Raw genomic sequence first — 23,754 nt, forward strand, 5'->3', positions numbered from 1 at the left:
AATATGGTAAACCCATCTGCTATGTTTGGAGTTCAGGCAGACCTAGCTGGGATTTGAACCTGTGGTTATAGTGGATATTTTAATATTGATGATTATCAGGGCTGAATCAAGGCAATCCAGGGCACAAGGGACGATGTAACAAAAAAGTCATCCCATGGCTGTACCTCTATTCCCACCTCCCACCACTTAGAAGGATTCCCTGCCCACCTCACAAAGACAGAGGCAATAGTATTATGGAATTTAATTTCCCCAGGAACATCAGCAAAAATCCCCCAAACCCTGGAAGCAGCAGAAAGCCTGTCTTTGTCCATGGGGGCAGATGTGCTAACTGTTGAGCGTCAGTACATACATCCCAGTTGCTGGGGTGCCTGCTTGGATGGGATGGCTGAGCTTTCTAAACTATTCTTCCTCTGACATACACAGAGTCCTCTCTCACAATGGTCCTGGAAAGGCTCCCTACCACAGCTCAAACCCTTAAAGCAATCATTTCAGGATTTCTGCAGATTCAGGCAGACATTGTGATCACTGATTATTATCACATTTCTGAACTTTTCTTTGCAGCCATGAGGACTTGAATTATACTTTAAAAATTTCAATGACTAAAAGGTGAGAAACTGCCATAAAAAGTCGCTGCACCTACCTAAAATCCCAGCACATTAGAACACCTGTCAAAAGAACTTTGTGATGTAATAAACCAAATATTTTGCCCATCAAACAGTTACCCTTCACTGCTTCATCTGTAACATTAATGGGGATGAAGTAAACAGAGTGGAAAAACTCTTGTTTAATTGACATTTGCAAGTCAAAGACAATGGCTTTAAAACAAAGTATGTTGCCTGAATTCCAGAGAACTAGACAAGAATATAAAAAAGAACAATTAAGATTAGAGGCCTGGGACAGTTTTCTTTAAACAGTGTTTTGAGAAATTTAAATATGGTACACAGTAAATTAGATTTGATTTCTGGCAAATTATGCTTTGATACTGCATTCAGCAAGCACTGGCTTCAATCAATGTCACGCTAAAGCTCTGTTATGCTAATACCAGCTTGTGAGGGTGAGTAGGATGATATGGAAATCAGACGGTTGAACATGAATAGAAAGCATAGGCCATGTATGAGGTGGGCTTTGAGATGAGGGTCTGAGGGACCCCAAGGTTAATCACATCATGTTCAGAGTTGTTTTTACAGCACAGGACTGGATTCTACAGTGTGAATTAAAATGGAGATAGTGAAGACACAGTTGTGAGCATTAGTATGTTGCTGAAGATGCTAATGGTGGCATTCTGTTGCACCCTGTCTTCCTGGATATCTTTTTATGCCTGAGTGAATGGCTCCTTTATGTTATATTAATAAAGGTTTATAAAAGGTAGCCTGTGCTTATGTGTCAAAGAGCCTTAATAAGGGGGAGCAATGAATATTGCAAAGTATTTCAAAGGAATTCCTCATCATTTATCATAGCCTAATAGCTAGCAGAGTGAGTCCATTGGGATGGAATGCAAGCCATTCATTTTTCTACCCGGTGGTGTTACTGAATTCTAAGGCTATGCTGAGTCACATGGGGCTTATAAAGCATCAGCTGTTGGAAACTTTGACTGAATCAGTTCATTCCTCCCAGATGAACACTAGTCTCCTGATAAGAAATGTGGCAGCCCATGAATTTGTAGATGGAGGGAGCTGAGGCGTTTTATCAAAGTAAAATGTATCATTTTATAATCAAATGTGTAGTGACCCTAGAGGAAGTAATATTACAATGAAAATTTTGTCCTGATCCCAAGAGGATCAGTGTACTAGTTGTCCCCACTGAAATCAATGATCCTAAAAGACTTATATTGTCATTACCTCCATACCAGCAACTGCCCAAGCTGCCCTAATGTCTATATATTATATTCCTTGATTTTAATTAAAAGTAAATTCTATAATAAAATATACTGTTTAATCACCATTGGGAACCAAAACTGAAATAAAATTAAAAAAACCAGCATTAGCATTGAGGTTATGTCCACAATTTTGCACTAGCGACTACTATGCAATAATAATTCATTGCACATAGTCCAACCAACAATGTGTCAAATGACAATAACCTAATTATTTTTAAAATTATCCATACTTTGATTGGAATTTTTAAATACATCATTACATATAAGCCCTGATCCAATGAGAGACTTTCCATTGATTTTGACAGATTTTGGATCAGGCCCCTAATGAAAATTAATTCTCACAAGAGAAGCATGACTATTACAAAATTAAAAGGGGTTATTTATAACTAAAATGAATTTGTTACTGGCAGAGTATAATTTGAATTACTGATGTAATAACATTTAATTTCAGCTATTTTATATCCATGATCAGTGACATACAGCATGACAATTATTTTGGAAAGCGTAAAGTTCTAAAAATAGAAGTTCATTTGAAACTTCAATGATTTATTAACACATTTACCTCAAAAGGAAATGGTGTATCAGATGAGATCTCTAATTTATGATGGAACATATGTGATTTCAGGTTTCAAGATCAGAAACAAATTCAATCTGAAGGCCCTTTCCAATTGCACTTTATTAATTTATGGTCTACTGTCTGCAAGTGGCATGAAAGTTTAATTTCAAAAATCTTTTCACCTGTAAGATGCATAATTTTCATAACCATACAATATGGTTTATATATTTAGCCTCTGCCAAATACTCAAAATTCCATTAACTGCTCAGATTTGCTACACCCATAAAGATCAGAGCTGCTCTTATGTTAGGTAATAGTATTACTAATACTCAATACTGTCTTTTTGTTTTGTTAAGTAGAGATTGGATGATGCTGAAGAATAATATGACTCTTATTACACTGGACAGGAATATATATCCCTGTTACTCCTGTAACTGATATTTGGAACAGCAGGCGGTAAGAGGTTCATTCTGAGCAACCCAGAGGTTCTCATAATTGACAGGGAAATGCTAAAAAAAAAAAATAGTCTGTGACCATTCCCTCAACTGTCCTCATCTAGTTCACCTCACTGTCAAACGGATGACACAGCCTCCAAATACTGCTCTTGAACTTTTAGATGTAGCAATGGACAAAACTATTATTTTCCTATTTACAAGATGACTCTTCAAAACATTGCAGTCTTTTCCATCAAATGATCACCAATTTGCAGTGAGTCATTCCTATTGGAAACTCCAGGACAATCTATTGAAATGTCCTGTACCAAAGACTATATATGAAGGCCTCCTACAGGCTATTTTTCATACAACTTGCTGCAGCACAGGATGGTCTGGCGGGAACATATTATAACTGATCTTTCCACTGGTTGTCTGTCTAGGTCTGGGTCCAATTTAAGGGTCCTGGTCTTCATCTGTGGAATCTTCAAAGGGTTTGGCTCTGGTCTCAGTGACCATTTGTTTTTCCAGGTCCCAGGACACTAATGATATTCAATTATGAATCCAGTGGATTTAGGTGTACATTTTGTTGGTGGAGAATAATGGCATTGTCAGTGGACGAGCTTTGGAATTTGTTTCCACCAGAAATCAGACTGAGTCACAGTACTGCTATATACAGGAAACATGGCAAGCCTCACCTCTACCGGGAGGTGCTTTTCAGCAGATCCATTACACTTAAAAAAAATATGTCTAAGGGCACACAAATGTCACCATAGTTTGTGATGGAATTATAATATAGAAACTGTTGAGAGAATAAAGGAAATAGGGAGGATTTATGGATTAGGACTATTTATTTTCTAATGACTGCTTTCCTGGATGGTTGTATTATGATTAATCCTGCACCCTCTGGTTTTGGTGATAATGGGACTGGAAGGATGTTGGCCATACCATTTCAGGAAGATGAAAGCATTTTTGAAGGTGGTATAAGAATACTTGGAATCAGGGAAAAAAATAGGATTCTCACCCACGATTGTGTGTGAATTGCATCCAGTGTACAAGGAGACTGGAATACCTATTTAAGCACCTAGCTGTTGCACTGTGTCCATTATATGACTGAGAGTGTCAAACAATGCAGCTATGGTCTGGAGATATGAAAATCAAAGGGAATGATTGAGGGGGACTTGGACTCTTTATCCCAGGGGTCAGCAAATACCAGCCTGCGGCCACAATCAGTCCACCAGGGTTATCCCCTGGCAGGCCGCCACCACTATATTTACCTGCACCTCCACAGGTACAGGCAATTTCAGCTCCCATTGGACATAGATCAGCATTTCTGGCTAATGGGAAATGTGGGTAAAGGTGTTTTGACCTGTTTCGCTTCCAGAAGTTCCCACTGGCTGGGAATAGTGATCTATGGCCAACGGGAGCTGCAATTGCCTGTACCTGTAGAGGTGCAGGTAAATATAGTTATAGTGGCCTGATAGGGCCAACCCTAGTGAGCTTGCACTGTTTTATTGCCCATCCTTGATTTAGTTTCTCTTTTTGTGAGTAGGGGAGATAGACAGATGCAGACAAACAACATATAAGTTGAAAGCATGATTTTAAATACTGGATACATTGTCTGAGCCAGCTGTATCTTCTCAGGAATTCAGAGCTGATTGACAGTGACTCTATTCACCACCTCTTATGAATCCTAATCACAATCAACCATGATATGATCATAGATGAAGCCCTCATTTTGAAGACAAAATGGAACCGAAGGGATGACACTGTAGATTTATTATTAACCCAGATATCTTTGACTGATTACTTTGTTCAACTTGAAACAAGGGAGATGGGAGGAGATGGTGAATCCATCTCATTAACATTTGGCTTTAAAATGAAGAGGGTTTTCCAATCTGATACTGGATTTGATACCACACCAGGATGGGGTAACGAAGCAACTAGTATTGTTATAAAGACTATATTGCTGCACCACACTCAGTACTAATGGAGTTCTTACCAGATGGGGTAGTGTGTTGGATTAGCACAGGGAGCTATGCTTGCAGTCACTAATCTAGGTACGTACATCTTGACTTTGAAGCAATTTTATGGATTTCACTTTTCTGGCACAATCTGTATTCTGAATAACAATTAGCTTGTACATATTATTTTTCTCTCACTTTTTCTTCTTCTGCTATGGGGAAAGGGCAGCTGATTCACACTGCCTCCCACTGGATTTGGGTCCTTACCTAGAAAAGGTAACAAAGCCCCAGGCACCAATGATGGGACTCAGATAGGTATTTTAGGTCAATTTTTCCAGAGTTAGGATTTTATAAGAAAGATAAAAGAAATTTGAAAAAAAAGCAAACTTCTATTAGCACTTCAGAAGGGAAGCATCCTGATCCTGAGGCGAATTATTTTTACTTTCAATTTAACTTCAGAGTCTGAATGTGATAAACAATACAATATTTATTCTTATCTTGTTCTGTGATTTTATGTGGAACAAAAAGCAGACAATCTTTGAAAATTTGGAGAAACACACACAAACTCCTCAGTCTTAGAAAGAACAGCTAGAAGGTCAAATGAGAGCAGATCAACGTGCATTAGCAAACTGTTAATGCACATCTGTATGATCCACACAGTTAGCCCATGACAGATTAGAAGGCCGTAGTTTCCCATCCCAGGTTGCTGTGAATGTCATGTTTGTAGACAAGCCACTATGGACTGACTCAAAACCCGCTGACATCAGTGGAAAGACTATCGTTAATTTCAATGGCCACAATGGAGTTGATTACATTTAAATAAGCTTCAGATAAGCATCCCAAATCGTGAATCCAAGAAGAAAGTATACATCCTTCTGTGATCCAACAATCATCAATGAAGGTCTCCACACAAATACATGTACTTGCCACAATCTAGTGGCATACCATGATTTTGGCAATATTTGGCAAACACTCGTGAAAACCTAACCGGAGAAAGCAGATAAGTTTGTGAGATTTTGACGACTGTGAGGTTTGTGGTCCATCATTTTAGTGTTATGTGGTCAGCTTAGTGTACCCTTGACTGACATTGCTAGTCTTACCTGAGTCATTTGGATCTCTATGCCACTGTTACCTAATAAAGTTGCAGCAATAATCTGTTTACACACATCAGAAATGCTGTATTGCTGGAAACCAATCCTTAAGTACTTACTTAACACTTACTCAGGCAAAACTTCTGAAAAAGGTGCTAGAAATTTTGTCTAAGCACAAAACAACATATGGATATGAAGGTTTGGCCAGTACATTTAAAAAGGATAACTGTCAGGAAAAACTGACTCACTATTTTGTCTTCTGATTAAAATCCCCAAAAATGTGTATGCCCTGTGATTAGGTTTATTCCATTTTCTGATTTAATCTCTGATTTCTCTAAAGTGTTCACCACTTAATAAATAAATACAAAGTTTCTACTTTACTCGACTTGCCATTTAGTGAAATGCTAGGTGACAAATGTCTGGTATTGCCTTGGTTAACTGCCAAATCCCTATGGACAACAGCAGCAGACATGTTGTCCTTTGATGTAGTTATCAGAATTTCTGTCACCAAGAAATGGCATAACCCACCGGGTAGGATCTCAACAATTAGCATTCCTGATAATGAAGTATAATTCCTGAATGTTCTATTGGAACTGTGATAATTCATGACTGGAACTAAAATATAACAGCATGCATAATATAGCAAGTTTGCTGCAGAAACAGAAATAACTTCTTCGCTTATCATCTAACCAAAGTCATTCCAAACCACAAAGGGTATGTCTACACTTGCACCCTAATTCGAACTAGGGATGCAAATGTAGCCGACCGAAATTGCTAATGAAGTGGGGATTTAAATATCCTGCGCTTCATTAGCATAATCTCACTCACGCGCTATTCTGATCGCCAGCTGATTCAAACCAGGAAGTGAACCCTGGGCCATGTTAGTTTAAATGAAACCCCTTGGTTCGAACTAACGTTACTCCTAAAAAAAAGAGGAGTAACGTTAGTTCAAACCGAAGGGTTTGATTTGAACTAACACGGCCCGGAGCAGACTTCCTGGTTCGAATCAGCTGGGGATCGGAATAGCACATGGGCGAGATTATGCTAATGAAGAGCGGGATATTTAAATCCCGCTTCATTAGCAATTTCGGTTGGCTACATGTGCATCCCTAGTTCGAATTAGGCTGCAAGTGTAAACATATTCAAAGAGAATTTAATTGAAAATAAAGTTTTTTACATTTCAAATGTGTTGTGCTGCAACATTCCAGATAGGCCATTAAGTTATGCAAAGTTGATTTATGATGTGACAAATTCCCAGAATAGAGCACAATGCATCAAAAAGTTGCATTTCACTTAAATTTGACTAGATTTTATCTAATTAGTATTACACATGGCAAATGGAAAGTGGGTAATGTATCTATCTGTATCTGTTTTCCCCACATCAAGAAAACCTGAAGCTTTCTTAAGATTTTTGGTCTCTTCTTACACTTCATTTTTAGTTAATTCCAGTTAGATGATTTTTATTCAAGTTGAAAATGAAATCCAACTTCTTGTTGCCTCGTTTTCTGGGAAGTTGTGTCATATCATAAATCAAGTTGGCTTGACTTATTACAATGCATATGTACTTTCAAGTGGATTTAGGCAATTAATTTGAAAATTGAGTACTGTTTTTGATCTGAAATGACTTATTGGGTGATCAGGAAAAAGGCAGGTAACGAGAAACATCAGAAACATATTCTATTTCCAAGCACATTACAGCATCAGATTTTCTTTTTGAACTTTATTTCTTTAAGTTTTACATCTCAGGCAAAACAAGTTTATCAGTTACTTCTGAAGACTGGGATTTTTTTGTGGGATCAAGGAAGCTTTTTGGTTCCTCCCAACTTTGATGGTGGCTTTTCATAGTTATTCCAATGTGTGATTGCCATAAGATAGACAGCAAAATTGAGAATGTGTGAAAACAGTAACTTGTTCATCTGGAAAACCCATCTGATGAGTGAAATAACAGAAAAAAATGGCCTAAATGGGGATAAATATCCTGCTTCCTAAACCCATCTGTCGTAACTCCTATAGAAATTCTTTCAAAAGCTTATAAATAAAGAGAACATCTATTTGGGAGATCGGCAACACATTTATTTGAGGCAGCAAATCACAACATGATGAGTAATTTGGTAAAGAACTGTAAAAAATTCACCAGCTGCCATCTACTTCAGGCTGAACCAAGCTTCATTTTTGTATATTATATGTATGGTATATGCTACTAGCTCTTTGAACAAAAGATGGTGACAAACAGCTCTAAAAATTTCCAGTCCAGCTAACATTTAAACAAAACTGTTAAAGATAAATTCAATAAACAAATATTTGAAATGACCATGGAAAAATTATTTGAAAATTAAAAGTACTCATTTCGCAATATGAATTACATTCTCTAGAAGCATTAAAATTCTTCTTCCCTGCTCTTCAGTGTACATTTAATTAAAACATGCTTTGCTCCTGGAGAATAAGTAGAAATAAAGAGTACCAGAATTTCTTCTGCTATATGAATGGAATGAAAGAACAATATGCGTCAAACTTCACACTGTCTGAAGCTTTTGTGTTTCTGTATAAGCATATGAAAATATACCCCTACTAAAAATAGGCATATGTTTCCAGGAGAGCTTTAGGTATTTTAATATTAAGTAATCAACAGTACCATTTTCTTTTGTCATAATCTCTCATCTTGTTGACAGTTAGTAGAAACTGACTTGACCCAAATCCCTGATGTGAATTTATTAAATTTGGTGAAATGGAACCTTGTGAATCTGGCCCATCTCAGTTAATTACTCAGGAACAGCAACTGCATTGTGGGGAGAGTGGTTTTGTTGTTCTTGTTATTGTTGAGATTTCTTGTAAAGTTATTAAATTATATATGAATGATTAAAAATCAAGCAATATACAACCACTAGTATAGTAAATTTGCTTGGTAGCGCTACACATTTCATGTGTTTATGGCTGACATTTTTACAATTTTCTCAGTAATTAAATAATTTGATAAATACTGGACTAAACAGTAATTATTTTTAAAACACCACTTTCATTTAAGGTCAACTTAATAGGTCAAATAAGGAAGACACTATCTTTGTCCAAATGACTACCTGTAACAAAATAAAACAATTTTAGTATAATAAACATAAAGCTGACCAGAGTGTGCCATTATGAAGGTGTCATCTGCTTGGAAATAGAACAACATAAGATCAGGAGATTCAGTAAAATCTAAAAAGCTGGAATTATGATCCCAGGAGCTAAAGAATTTGAAGCAGAGGATCAATGTTTTGAAATAAGCAGCATCAAGACAGCAAAAGTCTGTTATGGTCCCTGTAGATATACTTAATGTAGAGTTTGCAGAACCCAAAGAGTCTTAATTTATTATTTTTTTTCTTCCTTATCTTTTAAGAGAAAAAAACCCTAAGGTTTCCCAAACAAAATGTTTTCTTATACTGGATTTTTCACTGAATTAAAATGTGGGTGTTGTAGTACAGGTTGAACCTCTGTGGTCTGGGACTCTCTGGTCTGGCAGGACCTCAGATGTTGCTAGTCTAGAGAGCCCCAGCACAGAGCTTGCTAGTGGCTGGGAGCAGAGCTGGCGGGCAAAGCCAATAGTCTGCAAGGTTGGAAAGCTGGTGGGGGCATCAGAGCCTACGGGGCAGAGGGCTGCTGAGCCTGCAGTTGACAGGGCTGAGGGTGGGGGCTGCAGACCTCACAGATGGCAGGGCCACTAGTGCCAGCCAGTCTGGCAAGGCCACAAAGCCTGTAGGGCTGCTGCAACTAGGGGCCTGGGGCAGCAGTGGCACGTAGCTAAAGAAAGGAGCCCAGCGGAGAGGCTCCTTCCTCCCCCCTGCCCTCTCCTCCTCCCCTGCCGACTTTCCCTGGTTTGGAAAACACTCTTGTCCAGGACAGGTCATGTGCTGAGGGGCAAGGAAGTCCAACCTGTAGTGCTTATCTAACCTTCATCATACTAGCCCTAAGTACACAAAGGGGGTTAGATCAGGTTAAATGTCATTCAGAGTTGTGGATTTTTCAATCCGCTGAGTGGAATAGCTGGGTAAGCCCAACTTTCATAACAGAGACCAAGTCTGAGTCACGTTCATCTCCCAGACAAAGAGCCCAGTTTCTTCCATTTTTACAGTGGGGTAATTCCATTTATTTGACTGGAGATTATTCGTGTAAAGCAGAAGTGATGCAGTGGTCAGTCAGACTCAGAGTCTGCTTAAGGAATTCCAAATTGTGTACACTAACTGAATGTCAAACCCTACTGACGTCTCATAGGAATGTTACCTGAGTAAAGTTTCAGGAGTGTTTGTTAACATAAATACTAATTTCTGATGCTAAGGGTTTGTAACTCAGCATTAGCTCGAGTTATAACTCTATCATTGCCCCTGTTGCCCGTACATAAAAAAATTGTATAACAAATTCCCCTCTACATAGGGGAAAATAACAAAAATAAACCATGTATGTCCTTGAAATATTTTTCGGTATAAGAATAAGTTTCAGTGGCTGACAAGCTTCCTTTTCATTTCACACAATCTTTTAAATTGAACCAGAAATTGAACCTGGTTGTTGGAAAGAAACCACCAGGGTTTGAATTCTTTGAAGGGGGATTCAAAATGCAGATGGTGATCCAGAATCAGTCTTCATATGGACATTGTATTAGCACACAATATTTTTGTTTGCATTTCATTTTCATATTATCTTGTGCACTCCAGAGGCAAAACTTACACTCTACAAAAATAATGATGTTTCAGGAATAAAAATCAATTGTGGCAGGCTTTATACAAAGAGGAGGATGAAATCCTCCAACAGGAAGAATAGTAATAGAGACGTAGCCATGTCAGTCTGATCTTGCTAAAACAAAAAGAAAAACTATGTAGCACTTTAAAGACTAACAAGATGGTTTAATAGGTGATGAGCTTTCATGGGCTGGATGTGGGTCTGGCCCACATAAGCTCATCACCTATTAAACTATCTTGTTAGTCTTTAAAGTGCTACACAGTTTTTCCTTTTGTTCCAACAGGAAGGGGAGTCATTCCATCCCTTCTTCAGTTCTAGCATAGGGTATACTTGACTCTATTGTTTCAAAGATTTTACGAAGGTACAAGAGACACAGGATGTGAAAGCATGTGCTTCTTTTCTTGCATCAGAAACACCCTCCCCCCATAATATACGACCTGATCCAAAGCCATTTAAAATCAAAGGAGTCTTTTCATTGGCTTCATTGTTCTTGGTATCAAGCCCTTAAACACACCTCCACAAACTGTTAAGAACGAACATATTAGTAACTTTGGCTTATTAACACTCCATCCCTCCATTACATAAATTGCTAGTAATCTGGCAAATGTTCTTTATCGACGATATTCTAGAACTAGTAATAATTCAAAAGTAGCACTACTTGCCCAGTCAAAATCACTTGTCTAACATCAGCAAGTGAGCACTGTTAATCACTGATCATTAATAATTGTGTTTAAGTCTGTCAAATGCTGCTGTAAATGAAAGATGAAGCATTGCATGAAGTCATGTTAAAATGGATAGAAGGATGGTTACTTACCAACAGGGCGAGCTGTAGACATTACAATGGTGTGGTGAGAACATAAAAAAGAAATTAAAAAAAAGAAAAGAAAATCTGTCAGAATGCATGACGTGTAATGTTACATTTAACTATGGACACTCCAGCCATCATTAAACTCACAAATGTCAATGTGAGTAACATACCCAGCTTTATTTTTTGAGAATTATTGTTATTACATTTTTTGGATAATGTAGTTACACAGCTTCTGGATGAGTTGGCTGGAACCAATCATCTAAGAAACATTTTTGATAGGTTCATATGTCATCAGCAAATATCATTGTTAATGCTTGATTGCAGTAAAATAGCTTTGGATTAGCACAAACTTCTAGGCCCTGATGAATACATCCATTCAAGCCACAGACTGGCAAATGTCATGCCAATAAATGAAAGGCATCACTGTCTGATTTAAATACCAAATGTATTTTAAGCATGGCCAGTCAGTACTGTAGAAAGAGCTGGAGAAAAGCCCAAGACACTGTTTTTCCCATCCACTAAAGCTTACAGCACATCACTTTTTCCATACTGACAGGGCTGATGAAAATATAACAAATAGGTTGGAATGGCCAAAGGGATTTCAATTCAGAGACTCCCAAATTACTGCTTAGATAAACTTCTATTTCCTAAAAAATTGCTGCTGAATGATCGACAGGTTAATTCTGCTTCTGACTGATATTGAGATTGAAAGCAGTTTATTGCAACAAGTGATTTCTTGATTATAGCAGTATCCAGCCCTTCAGTGCACTTGAGTTTGGGGAGAGAGCTGTCAAGCCTGCCACTGTTATTTTAGAGGAGCTTAACATTTGGACAGAACATTCACTTGAGGTTAAAATCTGGGAAGATGAATTTACCTTATTTTAGCAATAGAATGAGTGTTACCTACTGCAGAACTACAAGACTTTATTAGCAACCCGGTTCATTTACTCACTCCAGGGTTGAACCTACATTTTGAAGAACCCGCATGTAAAATAACATATTTGGGGCCTATTCAGTTTTCACCTGTCCTATATCCTGAACCTTACACTGCCATAACTACATCCTTTTACCATGTCCTGTCTGCAATTCACCACAGTGCATAGCAACGTCCACATGCTCTCTTTGTTAGGCTTTATGGCTTTCAGTAATATGAAATATCCTCCCCTTGCACGGACTGGAAAAGAAAAAAAGTGCAAATTCCCAATTACAGGTATGAGGTTTCAATCAGGGAATTCAAATTCTGTGGCTAATGACTTCAAATGGTGCCATTGGTGAGAGCTGAGGATTAAGCTGCGATAGCCAGGCTCTGTGTGTGTGTGTGTGTGTGTGTGTGTGTGTGTGTGTGTGTGTGTGTGTGTGTGTGTGTGTGTGTGTGTGTGGACATGTAACTGCAGCACTAGGTTTTCAATGAACATGCAGGTTACACAGGGCTAGAAGCACCCCAAACAATGAATTCCAGTGATGAGTATCAGTCGTTTCCTCCCTTTTCATAGGACAAAAATAGAATATGATGAAATCAGGTAATTTTGTATAATAACCTTATATTAAGTAGACTAATGACACACCCTAAAAATAAGTTAGATAATTCAGGGTTAAGACCTTCATTAATTAAAACAGAAACAACTCCTGATCCCTTTGAAGTCAAAAGGGATTACCCAGGGATCCTTTGTTTCCAGAAGGGGAGTGCTGAGCATTCAGCATTGAATTTCTTGGCTTTTCTCATTTTCTATCACATCCTGAATGTTTAATATGCTTGTAATACAGTGGATTCTTTTGTATTGAATAAACACTTTGCCTATGGCCTGTAGATTATAAAGCCAAGAAAAAAGATAATAAGAAATCTTCTCGAGTGTAGGAAAATCAATTAAATTATATATTTCCTTTTTCCACCTTAATTTGGTCAAGTTCAAGCTCCAGTGAGTTCAAAGGATTTTTGCTCTGTTCTAGTCATTGCTCATATCACAAGGCTAGGCTAGTAAAAAAGAAAGGTTTGACCTGATAATGTATACAGTGGACACAAATCTCGGAGAAATTAAGGCCACTAAACTAATGACCAGATTTATTGGGTATTGTGACAAAGGAAGTGTACAGTTTTTGAGAGTTAATTCTTGTGCCTATTTTTCTTAAATTGCAAAATGGAAAAACAATCCTCATCACAAACAAATAGCAAGTAAATCCATTTTTCAGCTTGCAATAGGAAAGCCACATTATCAGTTATTATCTAAAGTGAATATTATAACAATGTTTTATCAGATGGATTATCACAATACTCTCTTTTCTTTGTTACGTATTACTATCCCTCTTCCCCCGAAAAGACACTGGGTGAGTGTTTTTTTCTTTGAATTCAGCAAATCAAAATGAACTGTGTCCATGCATTAAATGGATGGAAATGGAAGTCAGCCTCTTAGGTCAGTTGACCCTTGTTCTAATAAAGCAATCCATAGAGATTTTGAACATTTGATTTAATGTGTATGGGGGGAAAAGAAAAAAAAAGAGATGATAAAACCAAAAAATGTTTTTATTAACCTTTCACAGCTCTACTGAAAACCTTCATCATGCACCAATAAACTGTGAAATGGTGTCTGTGTGATACCCATTGTATCAAAATTGCAGTTTATTTTTTGGAGAAAATAAAGTATTTTAAATGTCATATTATATTTACTCTTATGGATTTTGTTCATATTTTTCCTTTCTCTATAATATTCAACATCTCCACATGTACTGGGGCAAGTATTTTTTGAAAACTCATTATGCTGCTGGGTTTTTAAAGTGCCTCACTACATCAAACTACACTATATAAAAAATAGGTGAGTACCAGTGTCCAAAGATATTTCCAGAGGAATATGTAATGCCTTAACGTATTATACTTAACTAAGTCTCTTATTTCTTGGGATGGTGCTACTCTTTCACATGAAAATGGCAAAAAGGTTCTATTATGTATTGTTTGACATTAAAAAAAATATTCATTGACTTAAGTATAATTTTATTACAGAAAGAAACATGGAAAAATAGTCTACACAGGGGCTGCGTCTAGACTGGCAAGTTTTTCCACAAAAGCAGCTGCTTTTGCAGAAAAACTTGCCAGCTGTCTACACTGGCCACGTGAATTTCCACAAGAACACTGACTTCCTACTGTCTGAAATTAGTGCTTCTTGCGGGAATACTGTGATGCTCCCATTGAGGCAAAAGTCCTTTTGCGCAAAGCTTTTGTAGACAGCTCAGATTTGTTTTGCGCAAAAAAGCCCCGATCGCGAAAATGGCGATCGGGGCTTTTTTGCACAAAAGCGCGTCTAGATTGGCACGGACGCTTTTCCACAAAAAGTGCTTTTGCGGAAAAGCGACCGTGCCAATCTAGACGCTCTTTTCCGCAAATGCTTTTAACGGAAAACTTTTCCGTTAAAAGCATTTGTGGAAAATCATGCCAGTCTAGACGTAGCCAGGGAGAAAAGACAATATAAACTAAACTAGACACATACATTGATACATACATGCACACTTAGATACATGTTTGTTCTTTCAGTTACAAATAGTGGGTCAGATCCTCAGCTGGGGTGAAATCTTTGCCCAATTATAGTTATTTTACTCTTGACATCAACAGGGCCAGGATTTCACCGTTGGTGAAATTCAATATAGCTCCACCAATTGTGACTGATCTATGCCAATTGACTCCAGGGGAAGATGGGGTCCACTATGTCAGAAAACATGACATGCTCTCAAATACTCTAGCACTCACCTCGAACTGTGAGAGTAGCAGATGCTTCCACTTTTCCAACTCGATTCTCAGCAATGCATGTATAGGTTCCCTCATCTGTGCTCATGGCCTTTTTAATGCGCAAGGTGTAATCATCTTTGATGTCATATCTGCATTAAAGATACAAGAAAAAAGGAAAGACATTATGTTGCTGACAATAAACCTAGAAAAATTTCTCACCTGGAGAGTACCAATCTGATTCTATCTTGAATATATCTCTGGAAGATAATTTATTATCTAGAGTTAGATAATTCCACCAGGCATTAATCTTCATGACATTTTTATTGCACTATGCATTAGTTAAAAAATTTACAGCTATAAAATTAGTAGTGCTATGTTCACTCAGTATTAGGGCTTTATTAATAATATCACTCACTCTGCCCTTGATCTACAGCAATATGATAAAATTAAGCTATCAGACATCAGTTATCAATATATGACAGCTCTGGTTTATCATGGCTTTAACTACATGAGCTGCATATTTTACTTCTGCTACTTTAAAAAGTGTTTCCCCCTAGCAGGGCCTTAATAAAATTGTCAGACCATGGATGGGGATGGGGCAGGAAATTACATCACACTCATTTATGCACAATGTGCATAATAAACACCATGCCTTGCATGGTGACAAGTATCAGAGGGGTAGCCGCGTTAGTCTGAATAAATAAGAAACATTTTCGTTACATTTTTTTCTCATTTTGTTTGTTTTTTTCTTTTTTGTTATTATTTATTCTTATACTGGCTTAAAACTCAATGTATTTTCATACTTTACTTCAGTATGCAACGATCATTAATTTGTAAATCTTTTTTTATTTAAATTCAGAAAGATATTCAGATTTCTATTGCAATCATCCTGAAAAATACCCTCTTGATAAAATATTATGAATGTTTTAAGACTTGATTCATTGAAGCCAATGGGAATCCTTGTCTTTTACTGATCTCTGTGGGCATTCTCAACCCCATAAATGTTTTTATGGGATATATTTTGCACCTCAAATATAGTATTCTGCCGTAAACATTTTGAAAACTATTTTGTTGGGAAATAACAACCCTACTACACCTGAAGCTAACCACGCTTCACCCTAACATTTAGTTGCAGATTTGTCAGCTCCCAGGATAAAGAGAAGGATGCTCTTGAGGTTACAATGCCAGACTGGACATCCAGGGAGCCAAATCTTATACTTAGATCTTCAAAGAAGTACTGTGTGACCTTGAGTGATTCATCTGCATTCTGCCTCTATTTACTTATCTGTAGAATGGAGATTGTGGTCTGAATTCAGCAAAGAAATTAAACACCTGCATAATTTAAATGGGATTTAAACACATGTATAAATGTTTTGCTCAATTGGGGCATAATTCAGCTTCTTCCCTTGGAAATATCCTGAGATTGTGTAGTATGAATCTGAAGTTATTAATACTTGTAAATCACTTTGAGAACCTTAGATGTGAATTATTGTGCACATACTTATTATGTGTAGGATCAGCCTCCCAAACCCAGGACTCTCAGGTGTGGCAGGGTCACAGATGTTGCTAGACCAAGGAATTTGGGAAGCCAGGAGTGAGAGCCAGCCGTGAGAATGCAGAAGTGGCTGGGCCAAGCAGTGGAGCCCCAGCCAGGCTAAGGAATCCCTGGCATCAGCGGGACTAGAGGGTGGAGAGCCCCACCCCTGCCAGGAACCTCTGGAATCAGTGGGGCCAGGTGGTGAACAGTGACCTCCTACCCCAGTGAGTGAATCCCCAGTGGCAGTGGGGCCAGGCAGCAACTGGGCACTCCCAGACCCGGGAATTCTAGAGAACCCCCAGTGGGAGCAGGACTTGCTCTGGCAGTGGGGCTGGTGGCAGCTGAGTGGCCCCAGACTGGGAAACCCCCAGCAGCAGCAGGGGCAGGCAGGAATTTGAGGAATATCTATTAGGGGGCTCAGGAGGCAGAATTGCCCCAATAAGGGAACTTCTGTCAAAAGTGGGGCCCAGCACTGGTGGGGAAGACTTGGCCAAGGAGCCCAGAGAACCCACAGTGGCAGCAGGGCCAGCAATGGCCAGGCATTCCTAGACAGGATCCTGGGGAATTTTGGTGGCAGCATGTGGGCAGCAGGGTGGAAGCCCCGGCCTTGGGAACTCCAGGGAGAGGAGCCTGGGAGTGGGGCTGCCAGCAGGGGAGCATTGACCTCCCTGATTTGGGAGCAATCTCCCTGATTTGGGAGCCCTCGGGTCCCCAGGGTGCTGAACCAAGGAGGTCTAACCTGTATTATTATAAAGCTACTGAGATGTTCAACAGTGTAGTAACAAAATTGTTGGCACATTAACCCATGAGAATATTTGTAGAGATGATTAGAAATCAGAATTGCCTTATTTCATATTCTGATCTGTGATACGAAATTGTTCCATTTCATATTCAATAAATGTATTAGGGCAGCAGCTAACAAAAAGAACAACTGAGGCTAACCATTCTACCACTGGAGTACAGGATATTTGTGTAAGTACTTGCCACTTATTTACTTAAGAATCATATTCCATTGTACTTTGATTCAGTATTCCAGATGTATCTGATGCTTAAATGATATTCTAGAGGGCAAAGCGGGATGGTGCTGTTGTGTATTCCAAACCTTAAAGTCATATTCACTCTTGGCACAATTCCATTGAGGTTAAAAATTCTGACAGCAGAGAATCTGGCCCTCTGTTCTTTGAGCAGCACTAAATTATTGCAAATCCATATGCAGTTATGGCACATTTCTTCTGGGATGTTGCACTGAATTATGTAATTTTGCACACTGTGTTGCACTAGTCAATGACAAATGGCAGTCACTGTTTTCATAGCAGAGAAAGGCAAATGGAAGCAATAACTTCCATAAAATCACAAGAATACAACACCCATTTCCCATACTGATGGAGAAACTATTGTCTTTGGCAGCCAAAGGGCTGCAGATGAAAAAGAATGCTTATTTCCTTAACACAGCGACAGCTCTAGAGGAGTAACACACGTGGGGCCACATTCAGCTCCTGTACTATATTCAGAAATGAAGACTTACTATCACATACAGATTAGGCAAGAGTAGAAAAAAATCTATTGTGCACGAAAGCAGCTGTCCATTTATTTTGCTGACATGTTTTTGTTTGGTTAAGGAAAGACAATATCCAAGTAGCACTCTTGCCACTGCTGGGCTATAACCAGAGAAGCAGCATGACTGTGACTGTGACTGACTGTTTGAACTCTAATGCAGGCAGTCGGGGCACGACTCTGCAGTCTGCTGTGGGCTGCAGCTGACTTGCTCATCTTCGTCTCACGGATGTGTTGGTCCTGGCATGCCAACCAGCTGCTTTGTAGCCTCAGCAGCCTTTATGCTTGCACCTGTCCATCATGCAGACTGTGCAAAAGCTACTGGTGAGTATACCAGCCGCCTGGCATGCCAGAACGCAGAACTAGAGCACAACCCTAATCACCCACTTGGATATTGACATGGAGGGTAGAGTAAACATGGCCCTATCAAGGTCCAATCATCAATTGCTTCAAATTGAGGTCCAGGCCTTCTTGCTTGCCCACCCGCCAGGGCCTCAGTGGGTTACTGGCCCATCCTGAAAGAACATGCCATCTAGCAACTAGACCAGTTCATGGAGACACTCGTGGGACGCTACAACCATCTGGTGTCCTAAAAGATTGATGCAATGCCCCTCAGTCATCTGTTCCATCCATACTGTCCACACAAGTCACCATGGTTAAATGATGAACTTTGACAGATGAAGCAGGCGGTAAGGAGACTTGAAGGAAAATTGGCTCTAAATCTGAGCCACAGCAGAACAAAATGACCCTTTGTGATAAGCGGTGGGGACAGTGCATTTTTCTTCTCCACCATCATGGTCTTTATATTGTCACATCCAGAAAAACTGTTGTGGATGGTGAACAATCTAACCAATTCAACATGCCTTCTCCCAGTACCAAAGTCCAGCATTGCCTATTGCAAAAACCTTGCTTCTAACTTTGCAGGCAAGATGGGATTGGTGTCACTGACCTTCTGAACCATCGCAACTAACTAACTGATAGGTGTTCTCAGACTAGGAGGTTCTGAAGGCTCTAGAATAGTCCAATTTATGACATGAAAACTGGTCTCCGGTCTCTTACCATTGATGAACGGTATACTACATGTAGGGATGTGAATGGTTAACTTGTAAGAATCATCCTTACTGGGTAATGCTTACTGGTATAGTTAGCCAGTAGCACGGCCTGGCAAGATCAGCCCTCTTTACCATGGGTTGGGGCTGGGCCCACCACACCATGCCATGGGCGAGCTGGAGCCCCTCGTTCCCCTCTTCCCTGTTTAAGTGGTTAGCCAGTTAAAAATAACATTTAACTGGTAAACTGACTAAACGGAATTTTGCATCCCTAATTACATGTGTTTAAATATAAATATGTCATATATGAATGATAACCTAGAGTCCTAAGAGAATGCTACCGTGTGATAGCTCTTGTGAACTGAGGATACATAACATCAATTTTAAAGATTTTTTCCCTTTTTTCCCTTCCTTGTTTTGTAAAACTGGAGCAGTGCATAGAAGACAGCACAGATTGGTGAATTTCGTCCTTCATTTGCTAGCATGCAGCCACACAGCTATTGAGAGCAGTGACAACTAGAAGCAAAGTAATTTATCAGTGAAAACTCTTGACACATGCACAGTCTTCTTCATGTCACTAACTCTTTGTTACTGTAAAAATATTACCATGCAGTATGATTAATTTCATCATAGCTCCAGGTAAGAATGACCTGAGCCACTGACTAAGTCCTATACAATTAATAACTTAGCTTACACTTGCTATATATTTTAGAAATATGCATCTGTGTATCTGTCCATCTGTGAGTTCATTTGTTCAAGAACTCTTCCTAGAGAGCTAAGATTACCAGATTTGTTATGCACCTTCCTCACATGACTTAAAGCAAGCTCAGGAGAAAGGGACATGGAATGGAGAGTTCTGATAGGAGGGACAGTTATGCTATGTAATGACCATGGGGGGGGGAGGGGCAACGAGTGCCGGGGACAGTTATACTGCAATGACTACAGGGGGGCCACTGCATCAGTGAGACAGTTGCCAGCTGGGACCAGAGCTCTGCATGTTGCAGGTCACTGGCCGTGGATGAGTGGACCCCCTGCACTTAAGCCTCAGAACAAGCCCTCCCCCCCTTGCCCTGGGCCCCAGCACTGGACGGGAGGGAGCCCAGTTTTGCAGTGGCCACGTAGTCCCCCCCACACCTCCGGGGGGAGCAGGAGTCAAGGCAGGTCGTGGGAAGTGCAGGACACAGACGAGGGGCTGGATGGTTGGAGGGGGAGGTGCTTAGAGGAGCCACCCGTGGCAGGGAGGATATTGCTGCTATGGAAACCTCTGAGGGGTAGGTGGGGCTGTGCTGTCTGGTTGGCAGCTTCTCTCTGGGGGCCACAGGACCCATTTTCAAGGTAATTTTAACTCCAACTGATTACGGAATGAACTCGTAAAGTGTTAGAACATTCATCCTGTACTTAAAAAATAATTAGGGTAAATTTGGGGACGATACATTGCACAAATGTAGAGCAAACAAGCTGATTCTCCATGTTAAGGGGAAAAAATCAGTTCAGTCTTAATTAACTATGCAGTCACAAGCACTTCTGGTACAATATGCATAATGTCACGAAACACCTTTTGATATACTTACCTGAATATTAAAAGCTGTTACCCAAGCTGCTGGCAAAATTTTCTATAACGTGCAGCCCCCTAATGTGTAGTTGGTGCAGGTATAGAGATTGTGTGTATGTGCCTGTGTATATAAAATATTTACTGGCATCTAATAGCTTTTAAATAGTTCTTTTGTTAAACAGTTTGAGGTACTTAACCTTTACTCTTCAGCCATCAGTACAGAGTAGAGAGGATTTTTAAATAAGCAGTCATTATATGTGCGGATAAAAACCAGCCACTTTAAAACATCATATAAAATTATTTCTGTTCTACAAGTAACAGTTAGAATGGGTCTGGCTTTAATAAATGAGGGGGAAAAAAGAGAAAGCGAGCAGATGAAAAAACATTGCCGGTGAGGAAATTCTAATAGAAATTGGGTGATTCTGATTGTGAAATCTGGCAGTCTTTGGCATATATGAATGCACTCATTGTTGCTGGTTTTGATTAATGACAGTTGTACAATAGTGTGCTGACAGTCGCTGCCATGCAGACACATTTTTTTCTGATATGAAACACTGCTGAAAAAATGCAATCCAATCAGATTTGGCCCCCGGACAACATGTGCTATCATCACTGTACCGTGAATTGAGATTGATTGGTAACCAGCTGTGACAAAGTGGGGGAATGAAAAGAAAAGAAAAGAAAAAGAAAAGAAAACTGTGACAAAACCATTACCATCTGTTTGACCAAATAATGAATAAAACAAAACAAATTAATCTACAATGCTTAAAAATAGCTAATATATTGAGGTTACCCTCATGCAGTAGTTTGAATTTTAAAAAAAATCAAAACTCTTGAGTTAAATTATTTTTCTTCACTGATAATGAATTTTCCCCATTTTTTGAAACTTAGTTTGGTATTTGTTCAGTACCCAGACATCTCTCTGAACTTAACAAATATCAAAAGGGAATACACTGGAAATGTGTGAAAGTTTTGACAAATCAAATGTTGCATAGGTGATTGTTAAAAATGAAGAGTTTTGGATTTGCTATTTTCTATTTCATAAAAGAGTATAAATATACACAGTACGATACAAAACACATTGAAGGCCAGATTTCCAAAAAATGTCCATGCAATTAAGCACAGAATATACTCATGTGCTTACATGCCTACTTTGCATGCACAATTAGCACAACTGTGTCTGCAGCTGCAGTCATTACACTCATAGAAGACCTGGTAAATGTCTAACTGGTGATGTGAGTGTGCATTTTCTCTGACTGCATATTCAGTCATTGTAACTGTGAATGCAGATTAGATCCATCAAAGGGCATGAATTTTCGCATTCATAATGTTCTGCAAACAAGACCCTTATAACATTAAGGTCTCTGCAGAAAGCAGTGTACAAAAGGAAGGACCAGATTTCTCACTGGTGCTAATTGGTGAAACTTAAATCAATTCAAGTCACAACAGTTTATGCCCTCTGCAGATTTTCCTCCAAAGTATGTCTAAGCCATTATTTTTTATTAGAAAGAGAGTTTGTATACAGATGTCTTGTAGCGATCACAAAAAGTGAGATACTATGCTTCATTTTATAAGTTTTCAGTTTGTCAGGCAAATTAAAAAACAAAACAGAAAAGTTCCAAGATAATGACATTATTTTATAATGGAAAGCATTAGTCAATATAAAGATTGCTACTAGATCATCCTGTAATAAACATTTTCTATTTTGCAGTAACTTGGTAGTATTTTTATGTTTAAATGTGTTGTTTTAAGTAGGGCCCTACCAAGTTAATAGTCCACAGGCATAGGGTTTTTAAAATAATCAATTCCACATTTTCAGATGTTTCACTTTGATCAGTTGGTCCACTATCCCTCACACCGGAAGTGCCAATCACAACATGACATTCATATTGTTCTACACCCTTTCTCTTGCCAGGCTATCCGTGCCACCAGACATCTGATCAGCATAGTGCACCACAGTTCAGAACCCCTAAACGATTCCCCGCTCTCTGCTGCACAGGTTGCTGGCATTACTACCCTTACGTTTGCGCTGCTGTGGGTGTCACTCCTTCAGAGCTTTAATGGCACTTGCAGCAGCAAAGACGTAGGGGTTGCAGATTATAGGGAGTCGTCGCTTTTTGCGGGGGGAGGGGCAAAGATTTCCCTCCACAGCCTATCCAAGGCCCCTTTAATTCCTGAGTGTTTGATCTGGAGTCAGAGAGAGGCAGATCTGGAGATGCCCCAGCTGGGGGTTCCTAGTGTGCACCAAGCTATTCTCAGGGCTGGGTCAGACCAAGTGTTCCCTGTAAGCTGAGCGCTTGAGTAGCCACACAGGATAGATTCAGGTGTTGCCTAGCTGATTAGCAGAGCGCCCACAGCATGTGTTTCTATTGGTGAAGCACATCCACACAGGCCTTGGTGCATATACAAAAATTTATTCCACACATGGATGCAAAAAAAATTTGAGGGAACACTGGCCAGCTGCATCTCTGGGAACATGCCCTGCAGCTGCTGGCTGGGAGCTCAGCATTGAAGGCAGCTCAAAAGTGTATATAGAAAAGATGCATGTAGGCTTACAAAAAGACACTTTAAAACATCACATACAATTATTCCGACTCTAAAAAGTTAGTTAGAATATCTTTAATACGTCCGAAAATAAAGAGAAAGTGAGCAGATGAAAACACATTTCTGGAAAGGAAATCCTAATAGAAATTGGGTGGTTCTGATTGTGAAATTGTGCAGTTCTCTGGCATCTATAAATGCATTCATTGCTGGCTTTGATAAATGACAGCTGTACAATAGTAGTTCATATACACTTTAAATTAGATATACGATACCTTTATGTATCTTTGAGCCTGGGATCCCAGCTGTTGGTGTGGTTCTGAGATGCAGTGCATAAATGGCAGCCTGATGCACATAGTGGCTACCTCCCTGTACA

At 39.2% G+C, this 23,754-nt stretch overlaps 1 protein-coding gene across 24 annotated transcripts in view; it reads right to left on the reverse strand.

The window, feature by feature from the left end:
• Positions 1 to 23,754, reverse strand: part of ROBO2 (roundabout guidance receptor 2) — a 625,770-nt gene that overhangs the window by 134,494 nt on the left and 467,522 nt on the right. For 18 of the 24 annotated variants that reach the window (XM_014580520.3, XM_014580517.3, XM_075909832.1 and 15 more), the window contains 2 exons: positions 15,167 to 15,294; positions 11,440 to 11,451 (listed from right to left, as the gene is read on the reverse strand). In XM_014580520.3, the coding sequence (XP_014436006.2) occupies positions 11,440 to 11,451; positions 15,167 to 15,294 (140 nt within the window). The remainder of the gene's footprint in view (positions 1 to 11,439; positions 11,452 to 15,166; positions 15,295 to 23,754) is intronic. The other 6 variants (XM_014580512.3, XM_075909831.1, XM_006136940.3 and 3 more) reach the window with 1 other exon arrangement.

The sequence above is a fragment of the Pelodiscus sinensis genome, chromosome 1 (genome assembly GCF_049634645.1).
Source record: "Pelodiscus sinensis isolate JC-2024 chromosome 1, ASM4963464v1, whole genome shotgun sequence".
NCBI lineage: Eukaryota > Metazoa > Chordata > Testudines > Trionychidae > Pelodiscus > Pelodiscus sinensis.